Here is a 15,532-nt window from a genome sequence, read left to right on the forward strand (position 1 = left end):
GCACCACGGTCGGCTCCATGACATTTTGACTGCCATAGTATTTTGGAAAATGCAGCATGCTGCCCCAGCTGACTAGGAGTGACCTATGCCCAGACACTGCGATCAGTGGTCACTCATGCTAACTCTATACCCTAGCTTAGCCCCAGGGAGGGAAGTAATGACCAAAGAATGACCATTGACTCAGCTAGTCCTGGTGGAGCTTCAGAGGGCTTTAACCAGCAGGTGGATGTGCTTCCTTGTTTTGTAAAATAAATAAAAAGAGAACTATTAACTTTCTGGAATTGGCCTTCAGGATCAAAGGCCACAGACTACCCAGTGTCCACTAGATCTGGGCAGGAAGCCAGAGTTTTGACTCAGACCCGCCTGAATGAATGAAGCTGTTTGACTACTGTCCTTCTACCCATCAATTTTGCCCAAAGAAGGACCAAATTTACAAAATTTATCTATCTGTTCATACTCTTCTCAGCCTTTTCAGCTATGAATAACTCATTCTCCCTGATTATTTTATTTATTTGTAAAAGAGCAAAAGGGTTTTAGGTTGGGCCTTCTGACTTCTAGCCCTGAATGTGCAACCTGGGGAAAGTTACTGCCTGTCTCTGAGCTCAGCATCTTCAGATGTCTAGAAGGAGTAAGGAGATAGTGTGTGTTTTAGGGATACTATTGCTGCGATGAAATGTCATGACCAAAACAACTTGGGGAGAAAAGGGTTTATTCGGCTTACACTTCCATATCACAGTTTACCACCAAAGGAAGTCAGGGCAGGAACCTGGAGGCAGCAGCTGCTGCAGATGCCATGGAGGAACTTGGCTCCCTCCTCATGATTTACAGAGACTACTTTCTTACACAACCCAGAACCACCAACTCAGGGATGGCACTACCCACAATGGGCTGGGCCCTCCCACACCAATAATTGATTAAGAAAATGCCCTACAGCTGGCCATTGTGAAAGCATTTTCTTAATAAAGGTTCCCACTTCTCAGATGATTTCAGCTGGTGTCAAGTTGATGTAAAACTATGCAAGCAGGCCTGGTGCAGGACTAGACTTCAGAGATGGGACTCCAATTGGGGGACTCTCGATATATACGAGGCCTCGTTTATCCAGGTCACTCCCATCCCCCAACCCCACCCCGTCTTGAACTCTCAATATGGATTCATTTAGCATTAATTAGATCTATAATTCCAGGCTTATAAACTGAGGGGTTCGGTGATGCTTTGGCCCTTCAGCTGCCTCCTCACCTATCTCCGCCAGGCGCCTCACGTACTTGGTGCCCCATAAATGCCTGTGAATAAATGGACCAAAGCCCCCTAGCTTGTCAGGGCGCAGGAGCCCTGAACTGCGGTGGCAAGCTGGGTACGCAAAGGGCTACTATCTATGTCTGTGCTAGAGGGGATGTGGGGATGGGGGTTGTTGGCCAGGTCTGCAGGGGGCGCCCGAGGAACAGGGCGGGGCCGCACCTGTGCTGCTGGCTGCTAGAAATGGGGAGGGGACCGGCGCCCGAAGCAGCTGCGCGCCCCGCCCCGCGGGCTCCTCCCCGCCGCCGCGGCCCCTTGGCTGCTGCCCCGATGCGCTGCTCCGGAAGCCTGGACCCAGTCAGTAGTCGCCAGAGCAGTTGGGATACCCGGGCCGGCTCCAGCCGCCGCTGCCCACACCCCTCGCGGACCCCATTGGCCGCATGGAGTCCCCGGAGAGCGCTGGTCGGGGAGGTGAGTCGGATCCACGTCCCTAGAACCCCAGCAACAAACCGCAGCCCCTCCCTCTGCCTACTGGCCCGCTGCTCCCGCGGCCTGGAGACCGGCGGGTGCCTCAGGAGCCCGCCTGTCCGACTCATAGCTAGAGACGGAGGAGGGGGCCGGTCCAGCGCCTTGAAAACCTGCGGGGACCCGGCTCGGGAAGCACAGACTGCGTCTCTTCCCCTGCTCTTCGAGCTCCGGGTTCAGGAAGCCTTGCTAACTGCCCTCCCAGGCGATGGCGAGGGGGTTCGCCCTGAGCCCCCTTACTAGTCCAGGCTGGGAGTGGGGGGGAGGGGCGTGCCGGGACCGGAGTTAGGGTCTGGAGAGGCAATCGGTGGGGATGATGCTACCGCTTGTTCGCGCGTAGGCTTTGTTCGCCCCAGCGGCGAAACCAGGAGGAATGACAAGAGGCGGAAGGGGGCCTGGGGCTCCCGGCTGAGCTGGGGTTTTAGTGAGGTCATGGCGCATGCACCCGAGCTCTTGGTGCTGCAGGACAGCGTTGTCCGTGCTGCCCAGCTGCCATATATTTAGAAAGGAAGGTGTGAATGGTATGTTCGTTCCCTCCTCAGCCTCTCCAAGAAATTGGGGACCCTTGACGGTTAAGGTCCTACCGCGAATCTGCCCTGCTTGGAGTCTGCCCACAGGCAGCTGGCTGATAATAGGAAAGAAACTCTAAATCATCCCTCCCCTCTTCTCAGCTTTCTAGATAGCTTTTCAGGGATCAATTGCTGTGGGAACTTGGATGTAAGCTCAACAATCCTTCGCTGGTTTGGCCATGACCAATACCTCTAGGATTTCCTGAAGTTCCCATCCCAAGGAACCACCAGGTGCCTGAGAATTTGGCCTGCTTGTCATTCCACGTATTGATAGCCCAGCCACATGATGGTTGCTTCTGAAGCCCAAAAGGGCTGTCCCCCTGGGAGCTATCCCCAAGCTGTCGTTTGTGTCTGCAGTTGGGGAGCAATATCCTGTTTGAAAACCCTTATCCTCCCAAGCACCAGACGCCCTCAGCCAGTGGGATTAGTTGTGCTTTTTTTGTTTTATTTTTATGGAAGATCAGATTTCTTGCTATTGAAGATTCCAGGACCCTGGATCTTTCCAGTACCAGCTCTGCGGGTACCAGAAGGTAGATGGTTTAGAGAGCAAGGACTTGCTTGCAGAGCTCAGGGCTATTTTTGAGCTGTGCGATGTTGGCAACCTGCCTGTGCCCCCTGAGCCTTGGTTAGCATGGTTGTAGTACAGACAGCCCCTTGTATAGGGCAGAGGTTTTTCTTTCCTTCTCTGGAGAAAGGAAAAACTTGCCCAAAAGCTTAAACGGAGATGGAATGAGTTGTTTCTGATGTATAAATTACTGGCTGGGGGCCCCAGACACTAGATTCATTGAACAAATACCAGGTACCTATTCTCTGCAAATACTGTGCCTGATTGTAGGGAGACAAAAACTAAAAGGGCTTGTGCTCTTGAGACCTTTAGCTGTGTTTTCTTGTCTGCATCCTGAGCTAGCAAGCTCTACTTGGAGGGATTTCATAAGGCTTCATGTGGGTGACTATGGCTGTCATATCTGAGTTACACTTTGGAGAATGTAAAACACACAAAAGCAGAGCCCAGTATGATTGTGGTCTGTATACCACCTGCGGGAATCACAGCCAGGCTAGTTCATACAGACCTTATCAAATCTAGACTCATTTTCATTGATAGCCTTTGAAGAAACTATCTCCAAAAGGTAAAATTTTTATAAGGTATCATTAAGCCAGGTCTGACCATGTATCTATAGGTGGCTACACTGGCACTTGCTATGCAGACCAGGTTTGCCTCAGACTCTAGAGAATCTGCATGCCTCCATTTTCTGGATGCGGAGATTAAAGGTATGCACCATCATGCCAAGCCTAATATGCATTTTTTTTTACCTAAATAATTTTGGGAGGAGGGGACAAGGCCTCATTATATAGCCCTGGATGACCTGGAGCTCACAGAGATCTGCCTGACCCTTGAGTGCTAGGATTAAAGTAGTGCTTGAGTAGCTTGCCCCACCAGGCCTAGCTACTAAATTCTTAAAAGTGTGCAGACCATGGACTTAAAGCATGTGCATGAAAGTGTAAAACGTTCCCTCCTTGAGAAGCCCACCTGTGCCTTTGGAGAGCAAGTCTGTTTCTTCATTTCCAAGGATCCCCAGGGTCTGAAGAGAAACAGAGGCTGTGGCCCTGCACTTGAGACTGGTGGTATAGATTCCTGGAGAGAGATGCTGGGAAATGGGGCTCAGGTGGCCCCTACTTTTATGACCATCTCTCCCTCCTGGTGGTCATTTGTTTACATTCATTTATTCATATCATTAATTCATTTGTTCACTTTTTTAGTGGCATAAAGCATGGCCAGGCTTTTGGAGCACAGCAAGATTTGGGCCTAGTTTCCAAGACACCAATGTACTAGAAATAGGGCAACAGCAAAGCATTATGTGACAAGTTAGCCCTTAGGAAACCTGGTAGGCAGGAAACTCAAAACCACAGCTCCCATCTTCACCCACAGGTTAGGGTAGGAATAGCAGCCCCCTAACAGAGATTGTATGGGACCAGAGTCAAGGGTCACTGTGGAGTCCTTCCCAGCACATCAGACACCCACTTCCCTATATCCTGTCCTGCATGACTCCAGATCTGAGCCCATTCAGCTATTGGCTCAGATAGTCTGCCAGTATTTGACCCTGCCCTGGCCTGCCCTAACACGGTGGGCTCTGCTTCCTAACTGGGAAGAACAACAGATTTTGCTGGTGGAGAATCGAATATTCCTTCTCCATACAATACTTTGCAAAGAAGGTGCAGATTGACCCAGATGTTTCTTAGCACAGCCATTTGTTGTGGGGCCGGGGGTCATCCATTCAGACAGACAGAGATGGGGGTCATTCATGAATACACATGGATGGGGGTCATAGGCTTTCTCTGTCCTAGCAGATTTTGACTTGTGGCTTCAAACTCATAAACCTGCCTGTTGTCACTTCCTGATGACTGGGACTGTAAGTGTAGCTACTACACAAGCCTCAACATCAGTCAGTTTACTTGTTTGTAGACAGTCTCACTGAGCCCTGCCTCTACCTCCCAAGTGCTGGGACTATAGGCATGTACCACAAGAATGTTCTTGATGGTGACAACTCTTATCTTCCTCATTCTCCTCCCCTTCAAATTTGGTTTAGGTCAAAGCACCAGGATTTACAGTATAAAGACAGGAACAAGGACAAAGCAAGATGGAAAAAACCAAAATTAGATACATGATGATACCTTACTGATAATACTTGCCTAGTGTTCATGTTCTTGGTTTGATTCCCCAGTACCCCACACAAAGAGGTACTGCATCTCATTGACCCTAAAATTTCATGGACAATATGAAAAGGCATAATAAGACTACTGTTTTCTTGTCCCAGGGGCTGAATACTCATATGATCCCAGGATCTCTAGCGAGGGGTGCAAGACAGGGGCCAAACTTGCTATTTAGGTAAGGTCCTAAATGGGGTCCCTCTCTCAGCACAAAACCCCAGAAAACAAAGGAAGTGGGAAAGCAGCAGCATTTCTCCCCTCTTATAGAAGTACAGATAGACACTCAGTTTAGGACGCTTCAGTAGTTTTTCTCAACAAATTCCCATAGAACCTGTAGTTCAGAGGTCCACTAGTCCTGCATACAACTCTACTACTGTGGCCTTCTACCCATCCCCCTGCTCCCGGCCCCATCTGATATCCATACTCCCCGTAGGTCCTTTCCATCTGATGCTCCAGTCCCACATCTGCTGCAAACACATTTCACCAGGAAAGACAGATTAGCCTGACATGCAGCTGTCAATAGTGGGAGCCTGAGCCTTGGCCTTCTCAGTTCCAACTCTTGCTCACAGCAGCAGCTGCTCTTCTGTGTCCCTGCTCATCACCCAGGGCTGCCAAATCTAATGCCATGGGGTACTTGTGCATCCCAGCACAGATCCACAGATTACACAAGGACTTTCATCCACACCAAGTGTGGATGTACTCAGAAGTCAGATACACACTGTGTGCCTTCAGGTGGGGGTCAGACACACCATAAAGGACCTAGAAACCAGAGAGGGAAGTCTCTGGGAAGAGCCCTGGAGAACAGGACAGGGAGGTAAGATGGTAACTTAGGGGACACACTTGACTAAATATTGGGATCTCTGGCAGGGTGTAAGGAATGGCAAGGAGGCTGCTGAGGGGGATAGGATGGGAAAGGAGATAAAGGGTACCTGCTAAGAGCTCTGAACTACCCCATGGGAGAAGCTGCCAGGATTGTGTATGGAGATATAGGAGAGTCCAGAACTCTACTAAGTAATAGCTCCAAGCACTGGAAAGGAAACCACTAGTACTAGTGTGGGACTAAGAGCACAGTCTTCATCCCAGCAGATTCCTGAGAGGCTCATTCTCCCAACAGGAAGGTGTTAAATAAGAAAAGCAGTTCATTCTGTGAAACGGACATTCACCAAACTGCAATGGAGCTGGTCATGAGGGATGATGGGATAACAAGGGTACTGTTCTACCTGATTTTTTTCCATTTGAGTCCAAATACTACAGAGGGTTTTTATAAGGAAGTCAGTCCCCAAGAGAAAAACAGGAACTCACAGGTGACCCTTCATTAAACCCTAGGCCAGCCAAAACATTGACAAACTACAGTATACAGACAACAGAGCCTTACAGTGGGAAACCTCATGTGGAATTCCCATACTAAGAGCTCCTTGGAGTTGCAGTGTTGAGTAGTCTGTCTATCCATCTGTCCACTCCCATATCTTTTGCCTCGTCACCCATGGAGGACAGGGCCTGAGAAGCAGCATCTCTACACCCTTGTCTAAGGCCATGAACCAGTCCAGGGACCCTGGCTGCAGCAGAATGTCAGAGGACCTGACTGCCAACTCCTCATATTCTTTCCCACTAGCCACAGATCCCAGTCCTGGAGGGACGTGGGGTTCCTATGAGTGTGCAGGTGACACTATGCCTCTTTTTTTTTTTTTTTTTTTTAAGATAGGGTTTCTCTGTGTAGCTTTAGAGGCTGTCCTGGAACTTGCTCTGTAGACCAGGCTGGCTCCAACTCACAGAGATCTGCCCGGCTCTTCCTCCTGAGTGCTGGGATTAAAGCCAGGTGCCACTACTGCCAGGCTAACACTATGTCTTGGTTGCAGAGATTGTTAAAGAAGTCAAGGTACCACAGGCTGCCCTGGGTGTTCCAGCTCATGAGACAGGGGACACTTGCCATACACCTGTGACAGAGGGAGAGGAGGTTGGCATCCCAATACCAGCACCAGGGTTCCTGCAGGTCACAGAGAGGAGGCGTAAGTATCACTGACAAACCCAGGAGCATAGAACCCCAATCATGGAGGACAAAGAAAGCAGCCTGAGTGTGAAAGGCAGCAACACTGTTCAGGGATGGGCAATTGTGCATATGCACTTACTCCATCTGCAAAATGGAGGAGCTAAGAGCTCTCCAGTCTGGAGTATGCAGAACTATTGGGGCCCTAGGTTTGCCTCTGTCTAGTCTAGTACTGGCTTTACAGAAAGTGTCAGTTCAGGGAATGGCTCATGGGTAAACTGACTGCTGTGCAAACTTAAGAACCTGAGTTCAGATCCCCAGCCCTCCTGTAAAAAGCAATAAAAACAAACAAAACAAAACAAACAAAATCTCATGGCCCACGGGGGCTGGAGATGGTTCAGGTCCTGAGTTCAATTCCTAGCAACCATGTGGTGGCTCATGACCATATACAGTGCCCTCTTCTGGTATGCAGTTGTACATACAGGTAGAACACTATATATAATAAAATCTAAAACAAACCAAAAAACCCCAAACAACAACAACAACAAAAAATGATCCAAAAAACAAGCATGGTAGTACATGCATGTAATGTACTCCTGGGGAGACAGGAACAAAGAGAATCCCTGGGACTTCCTGGTCAGCCAGTATAGCCAAGTTATATGAGGATCCCCATCTCAAAAAGTAAAGCAGCAAACAACCGAGTTAGACACACATCAGCTTTGACCTGCATACATGCATGTACATATGTATGAAAACACACACATAAATCCAAAGTGCCAGGTCACCCATGTGGAAAGAAGCCTGTGGGAAGAAACCCCTGGTCACCTCATCAAGTGACACTGAGAGGTAACTGTCTTCTACAACCCCTAGAGCCTCTGAGCAGTGTCTCCTCTCTGGAGGTCCACTTTGATCTCCTGGACCTCACAGAGCTGACCGACATGTCTGACCAGGAGCTGGCTGAGGTCTTCGTGGACTCCGATGACGAGAACCTTGCCACTGAATCCCCAGCAGGTGAGGCTGCACATTGGCTTGGGGAAAGAGAACATACAGGAAGTGGTCTGGGGAAGTCCTGGGGTCCCTGCTCCCCATAGGTCCCTACCTAGGAAAAAAACCTCCCACCCAACTATGTATTTAGTACTCATCCTCACAGTCCATCCCTTACTTACATTTTGCATCGACATTTCCCACATGTGAAGGAATTTCCCTCCTGTCATATCTACTTATCCTTGACCTCTCACAGGTAGCCAAAGCTATTATTCCTTGAAAATGTAACTTACTGGATGTGGGTTTTAAGTTACGCCAAGCACAAAGACAGGGGGACATTCACCAACCTGGGCCCCTCCACAGATCACCTGACAGGCTAAACCTCTGGAGAGGAAGGGTGCTGCTATCTGGGGCTGGGTATGTGGGTGAGACTGCAGCCTCACCATCTTCCCACCCTCTCCTGAACCACATGCCAGCAGGGTATGTTCCAATCCTTATAGCCAGAACATAGGGTTTGCCACAAATCCTTACCGGGGACAAAGCCTTCAGTCTCCAATTTAAAAGAAGAGAAAAAAACTTTTGGTTTTTCTACACAGGATTTCTCTGTAGACTTGAATTTACTATGTAGACTAGGCTGACCTCAAACTCAGATCTGCCTGCTTCCAATTCCTGGCTTGTAGAAATAAAGTGCTGATTTATTTTTTTAAAGACATGGTCTCACTGCAGTGGTGGAGCATATCTTCAATCCCAGCACTCAGGAGGCAGAGGCAGGCAGATCTCTGAGTTTAAGGTCATCTGTTCTACCCAGTAAATTCTAGGACAGCCAGAACTACACAGTGAAACCCTGTCTAGAAAAATAAAAACAAACAAAAGACATGGTTGGCCTCATTATGTAGCCCCTGGTTGACCTCTCTTTGTAGACCAAGGTGGCCTCAAACTCCAAAGATCCAACTGCCTCTACCTCCCAAGCATTAGGATTACAAGTCACCACCATACCTGGTATTCCAACATGTTTAAAAAAAGATACCAACGTGAGCCGGATGTTGGTGGCACACACCTTTAATCCCAGCACTCAGGAGGCAGAGACCATCGGATCTCTGAGAGTTGGAGACCAGCTTGGTCTACAAGAGCTAGTTCCAGGACAGCCTCCAAAGCCACAGAGAAACACTGTCTCGGAAAAAAAAAAAAAAAAAAAAAAAAACAAGCAAAAAAAGATGCTGTGACCTTCAGCTGTGCACTTTGTGCTGTGAAGGAGATGAGCCCCACCCCCAACCAGCTTCAGCTTCTCCCACCCCAGGTCAAAACAAGCACACAAGACCTGAGAGAAGACCTATACCATGCACCAAGGCCTCATTAAAGTCAGTGCCGCCCTTTCTCACTTTTGAGACAAGGCCTCACCATGTAGCCTGTTGCCCTTAAACTCAGAGACCCACTTTTTTGTCTGGCCCCCAAATGCTAGGAAGTCACCATCCTTATTAAAACACCACCAGCCCAGTGAGGCTCTGCAGATTAGCTGCTCACATGGAGGTTGGTGGTGTGGCTTACATATATCAGGAGCCGTGGGCTCTGAGTAGGACACCACATGAAGGAGATCCCTGGCTCCACCTTGAATGTTTTCTTGTCCCATCTCTCCTACAAAATGGAGGCTCTGCCTGACACTAGTGGCATCCCTCCTTAGTTCTACCTTCCCCTCAAGCCTGCTTGTGTGTGTTGAACCAGGAATGCCCGTGGCAGCTGTGGCTGGACAAGTAGAGTGGGAAGCTCAACTCCATCCCAACTGTGTCTCTAGCCCCATACAGCCTGCACCCTGGAGAGGAGACTATCAGGCCTGCAGGGCAACAAGCTGTACTAAGCCACTTAGGAAGGCAAAGCTTTGGCAGCATCCTAACAGGATCACATAGGGGATAGGGTAGATGGTTTCAAGACTTAAGTTGAGCCAGGCATAGTGAGTGGTACATGGCTTTAATTTCAGTACTCAGGGAAAGCAGAGGCAGGTGGATCTCTGAGCTTGAGGCCAGCCTAGGCTATGTGGTAAGTTCCTGTCTAGCCAAAGCTACATAGTAAGACCCTGTCTCCAAAAAAAAAAAAAAAAAAAAAAAAAAAAAACCAAATAAACAAAAAACAAAACAAAACAAAAAAACTTAGCCTTGAGTCTAGTGACTCCTAGGGGCATCAGAAAAGCCCTTGTCCATCATATAAAATCTTCAGTACAGTGTCAGACACCAAGAAAGCATATATACATCCAGAAGCCACATCAAGACTGGCAGAGCCATTGTAGAGCTTCAGCCACCCCACCACCCCACCCATTTTACTGAAGTCTAGACTGCTTTCTTACCAGGTCTGCACCCACTATCTCGAGCTGGCTGCCTACGCTCCCCATCCTGGACAAAAGCAAGGGCAGAGCAGAACCGTGAGAAACAGCCCTCAAACGACCCAGAACGGAAAGGCACAGTTATGGACTCGTTCCTCACTGTAGAGGGGCCCAAGGAAGATTAGCCCAACTCCATCTGTTCCAGAGTTGCTGAAGGACTGGGCCAGACCACCATGATGGCAAATCAGGACCCTACCGAAACAAAAGAAGCACTCTGTCGACTCCCGAGACTCCAGCCGTCAACTGACAACGGGTCAAAGTCTAGGTGCCAGGCACAGGCCTCTGGGCACCCCAGCACAAGCACAGCCCAGTGGCCTTAGGTCCAGCTGGTTCCTGGACCCTGAATCAGGGATGACACTGTATGGAATCTCTTGCCTTGGGATGAGAGGAGGAATGGAGTGGGTAATGGTGGCCTCTGTCTTCTAAAAACCCATCTCTAGGACGACATTTTGTCTCTTGTGAGATTCCAAGTAGGTTCAAGGTATGGGGATCCAAGCCCAAGAGAGCTGCCCAGGAACCTGGAGGGGTGTATATATCCAACCGCAGTGAGCTCCTAAGCCCAAAGTAGATTTGGTGGTCAGTCATGGGCTAGCTCTGTTGCTTAGCCAAGTGGCTGGGACAGGTTATTTCCCTAAAATTTCCACCTTGACTCAAAATGTGCACCCTTCTTCTGTCTTGGGCAGGTACCACTGTTTTCAGTCTCCTCCCCAGGCTTGCTTCTCTTTGTCTGTGGATGTGATAGCTCAAAGGCTGACAAATTACCCCATGTCTTCCTTACTTCAGAACACCAAACCTCAGTGACAACTCCCAGATTGCTCAGAGGGACAGAGTACTGTCTCCCCATTCCTGTCACAAGGGCATATACTGTACCTATCCTCCACATCCCATTGTCTAGCTCAACCACCTACATAGCCTGTCAGATGCTCAGTTGGGAGGCTAACACTGTGGATTTCTCTCAGGAGCAGTGCAGGGGAGGCAGGGCCAATCTAGCCACCCACTCTGCTATGAGATGTTGGACTCTAAGTTTAGATGCGCTCAACACTACTTTCATGTGCTCAAAGACAAAACAGACTGCTGCTCTGACCATGATCAAAGACTGGTCTTAAAATAAAGGTTTACTTGCTTTTTGTCCCCAGGCCAACCTGCCCTGCTGCCCACTGTCTTCTAAGAAAGAAAAGACTTTTGATCTTCTTTTGCACATTTGCAGTGAATGCTACTGGGGAAAAATGTCCTGGGCTGCTTCTGGGGGGAGGGGGGCTGAGCACGATCCAGGATGCTTCCACATCAGAGCCACTCTGCCTCTGCACTGTTGACCCCTAAATGTGGGTTATTTCTGCCTGTCTCCTGAAATGAAAACCAACCCTGGTTTCCAAAGAACACAACCCAGCAGCTGCCTTTTAATCTCATGGTAGCCATGTCCCCTTGGCCACACTCCAACCTACCAGGGTCTTACCCCCATCATCCACTCTTCCTGCTACAGCTTCCTCGGGGCACAGTTACTGAGTGGGATTAAAGTATCACCATCTTTGGACCAGTGGTCCTTCTAGCTGATATCAAAGTGCCAATGGGACTCTGCTGTGCTGTTCTAGGCTGTCCTTATTTGAGTTGCATTTTAAGGGCAAGTGCCCTGGATTTCTACTCCTTAAAGTAATACAGCAAAAGGAATCGCTAAGAAATAAAATCCTGTGGGCCTGAGCTGAAGGAGCACTCTGCCCAGAAGCCACAGAGAAGCCCAAACCTTGCTGTTAAATTAACCAGTGGAATGAGGTGATGACGAAGCCAGCCAGGACTTTCCACACAGGCAGTCACCTCAGGTATTCTTGTTGGCAGCCAGGTCTACTGTGCACATTTTCTGGGCATGGTGTGATATCCGACACATTCTAAACATCCATGTCCCTTCCCCCTTTCCTCAATGGGAGGCAGGCAGTGAGAATCTCTGCCAATGTTAGTTGCTCTTAGTTCTGAGCAAGGAAGGATGCTGGTTCATACTTTTGCTGGCCTTTACCTGCTAGTAGACTTTCAGGTTTCCATGGCAGGTAGAGCAGCACCAATACAGTGTTACTTGTTCTGCTGTCTAGAAATGGAGTGCTGTGGCACACCCCCGTAAGTCACATAAAATACACAGGAAAATGGATTCCACTGATAAGGTACCAGCAGAGCAAGAGGATGGTATAGCTCTTTAACCAGAAACTTACGAGAGACAGAATACGGGGAGATACCTGGATCAAACAAGGTGAATGTATGGGGTGGCAAACCTCCGTGGGGACACAGACAGACTAGAATGGGAGGTGCAGCCCAAGTATGGTTAGAAGTATGCTGACCACCTCAGGATCTGTGATATACAGGATCCCTGCTCCCAGATCTTCTCAAAGGGAAGTAGTGATTAAGGTCAGTGGTAATTCCAGTCTTCCAGAAGCATATGCTGCCTATTCTCCACATCCCACTGACCAGCTCCACCATCCCCCACAGCTTCTCGCATGCTCTGATGGCAGAACCTGACACTGTAGATCTGACACAGGAGCAGCCCAGGGAAGACAACCCAGCCACCCACCCTATCCCACCACTGGTCCGTGACTTTGGAAAGAGTCCCACAGATATGCCAAAGTAGCAACTGCAAATAACCCTGACAACACTGACCCTAGAGTCTGCCTGTGCCTATAATGTCACAGGCCTTCTGGGACCTTAATACAAGACCTCCAGGACCCTAAGTAGCTCAGTGAATAATGGTTTGGTTGACAGCATGATATAGGTTAAGCCCTGAAGATTTAAAAAATTCAATAATATGGGGCTGGAGAGATGGCTCAGCAGTTGCTGCTCTTCCAGAGGACCTAGGTTCAATTCCCAGCAATCACATAGTGGCTCACAACTGCCTATATATAGCTCCAGCTCCAGAGGATCCGACAGGTACCGCACACACATGATGCATATATATACATGCAGCCAAAACTCCCATATGCACACAATTAGAAATGAAAGAAACATTTTTTAAAATTCAATAATGTACATTTTACAAACAGCAAAAGTTGAAAGTATCTGTCCCCCGATAAAATTTCTGTTACTGAGGCTCTGAGGCAAACACAATTTAGAAAATGTACTATACTATGTACATCCAGTATGTCTGGTCTTTAACCAGGCCCCAAAGAAAAGGTAAGGACAAAAAAGTTTAAGGCAGAGAGCAGGTCTCCACCCTCCTGACTAGTCACCCAGAAAGCCTGTCAACATCGGTTAAAGGGCTGCAGAGAGAGAGTTTACAGTTGCTAAAGTTCTTGCTGCACAAGCATGAAAATGTAAGAACAGTTCCCCATCATCCACATAAAAGCCAGGCATAAAGGTATGCCTGTAAGGGAAGGCAGAGACGAGAGGATCCCTAGAGCTTGCTGGCCTGCAAATCTAGCCAGATTCAATAAGAGATCCCATCTCACAAAACAAGATGGCTGGCTGGCAAGATGGCTCAGTGGTAAAGGCACTTTCTGCCAAGCCTAATGGTTGTTAGAACCCACACAGTTGAAGGAGAGAAATGACTCTCAGAAGTTGTCCTCTGACATACCCATGTGTACCATGGTGTATATGTGTTTGTGGACATGCATGTACAGACACAAGCACAACTAAATAAATGGAAAAAAAAATGTAAGATAGAAAGCAACTGAGGAAGGCATACTATGTTAACCTTTGGCATATGTATACATGCATATGTATACATGAACACCTGTAGGCATACATACAAAACTTTTAAAACTTTTAAAAAGTCAAGGGAGCAAATGTATTCCTCCCCAGGGCCATGAGAAGACTTGAACAGTTGGCTGATGCAGCTGATGGTACAGCTCTGAGATCTGTGATCCCAGAGAGTCCTGGAGGAAGTATACACACTCATGGAACCTCAGGACTCCAAGCATTATTAAGGTCTCAAGTGCAAGCTGCACCACACCCCAGAGCAACAAGAAAAAGATGCCTCTTAACCCAAGGAGGCTTGGAAGTTACAAAGCCCTTCCTTTACTCAAGAGCTGTCCTACAACAAAATGGTTGATAAATAGGCACCAGAGCCAGAGGGTTCAGACCAAGACAACCCTTATAGAGATTTAAAAAGGAGGAAGGGGTGCTGGGGAAAGGACTACTGTAAAGTGGAATGAAATTTGACACTTTATCAGTGAAACAGACAATTCCCAAGGCTAGATGTCTAATAAAATTTCTGATTCTGCCACCAAGTCCAGGAATGTACCACACTCTTCCTCTCCTTAGCCAGAGATCTGCAGGTGTGCTGGCTTTCTTTCCTAAGTCTGATCAGCTTAAGAACCTAACCTTCCCTTGATTACTGGCTTACATTTTCATTAATTTTTCACCAAACTTTATTTGTGTTGGGCCAAGGCTCATTCATCCTCTGAGCAATTACCTCAGAGGCAAGCTATAAGGCAGCAGCATACTTGAAAACTGAATTGGTTCTGTGTCTACTGGAAGCGTGATGTAGCTAATGGCCCTACACATCGAATCCCCAAAAAGACAGCTCTCATGGCTTCATGGAAGCCAGTGTCCAACTCCTTCTCCTATCTGAACTGACAGACCTCTAGGTCCAGGACCTGTGACCTCAGGCCACACCTTTGATCCCTTAGTTATTGCCTTGGCTGAATGCTGCCAAGTCCTAGCGCCTCTTCTGTGGATTCCTGAATGGTCTTACCTAAAACATTTGTTTGCAGTTGTCACCTGTTTTAATTAGTTTTCGTTACTCTGACAGCTGTTCTGCAAAGGCTAAGCAGCTCCCAGTCAACAGTGGTCACAGGCGGCCACCCACAGGCCATGGCTATGCAGGGCTCTCCTGTAAGCACCGCTCAGTGCCTCCTTCCTCCTGTCCCTGATTCCAGTCTTTCAGCCCCTCAGGAAGAGATGTGTCCTCCTCTAGGCTGCCGGTGCCCTCTACAAACTCCTCATAGGTAGACTTCTCTGCAAAGGGCCGAGGGCCCAAAAGCTCTATCATGTCGGCCTTCTCCAGCACTTCTTTCTCCAAGAGTCGCCTGCTCACCTGAAAAGGATAACCGCCCATTAGGCTGCTGTGCCCAGGACAGGGATGTACTAGTGGTCCTGGTCTAGGACATAACCTAAAGATCTAGGACATAACCACAAAGATCAGCATGGCCTGACCATATATATCCCAACCTGGGACCCACAACC

The 15,532-nt window shown here is 48.5% G+C and overlaps 2 protein-coding genes across 2 annotated transcripts in view; one reads left to right on the forward strand and one right to left on the reverse strand.

Moving 5' to 3' along the window:
• Positions 1 to 1,409: 1,409 nt before the first annotated feature.
• Positions 1,410 to 11,513, forward strand: Dbndd1 (dysbindin domain containing 1). Its single transcript, XM_051201417.1, is given in 5 exon segments — positions 1,410 to 1,602; positions 1,605 to 1,704; positions 6,890 to 7,039; positions 7,888 to 8,028; positions 10,340 to 11,513. Coding segments are annotated over 5 exon segments (675 nt in total). The 5' UTR covers positions 1,410 to 1,476; the 3' UTR covers positions 10,498 to 11,513.
• Positions 11,514 to 13,335: 1,822 nt separating this feature from the next.
• The window catches only part of LOC127234753 (AFG3-like protein 1), a 30,685-nt gene continuing 28,488 nt past the window's right edge, over positions 13,336 to 15,532 (reverse strand). Inside the window, exon 17 of the mRNA XM_051201856.1 lies at positions 13,336 to 15,383. Within this exon, the coding sequence (XP_051057813.1) occupies positions 15,165 to 15,383 (219 nt within the window). The 3' untranslated portion in view covers positions 13,336 to 15,164. The remainder of the gene's footprint in view (positions 15,384 to 15,532) is intronic.

The sequence above is a fragment of the Phodopus roborovskii genome, unplaced genomic scaffold (assembly GCF_943737965.1).
Source record: "Phodopus roborovskii unplaced genomic scaffold, PHOROB, whole genome shotgun sequence".
In the NCBI taxonomy this organism is placed as follows: domain Eukaryota; kingdom Metazoa; phylum Chordata; class Mammalia; order Rodentia; family Cricetidae; genus Phodopus; species Phodopus roborovskii.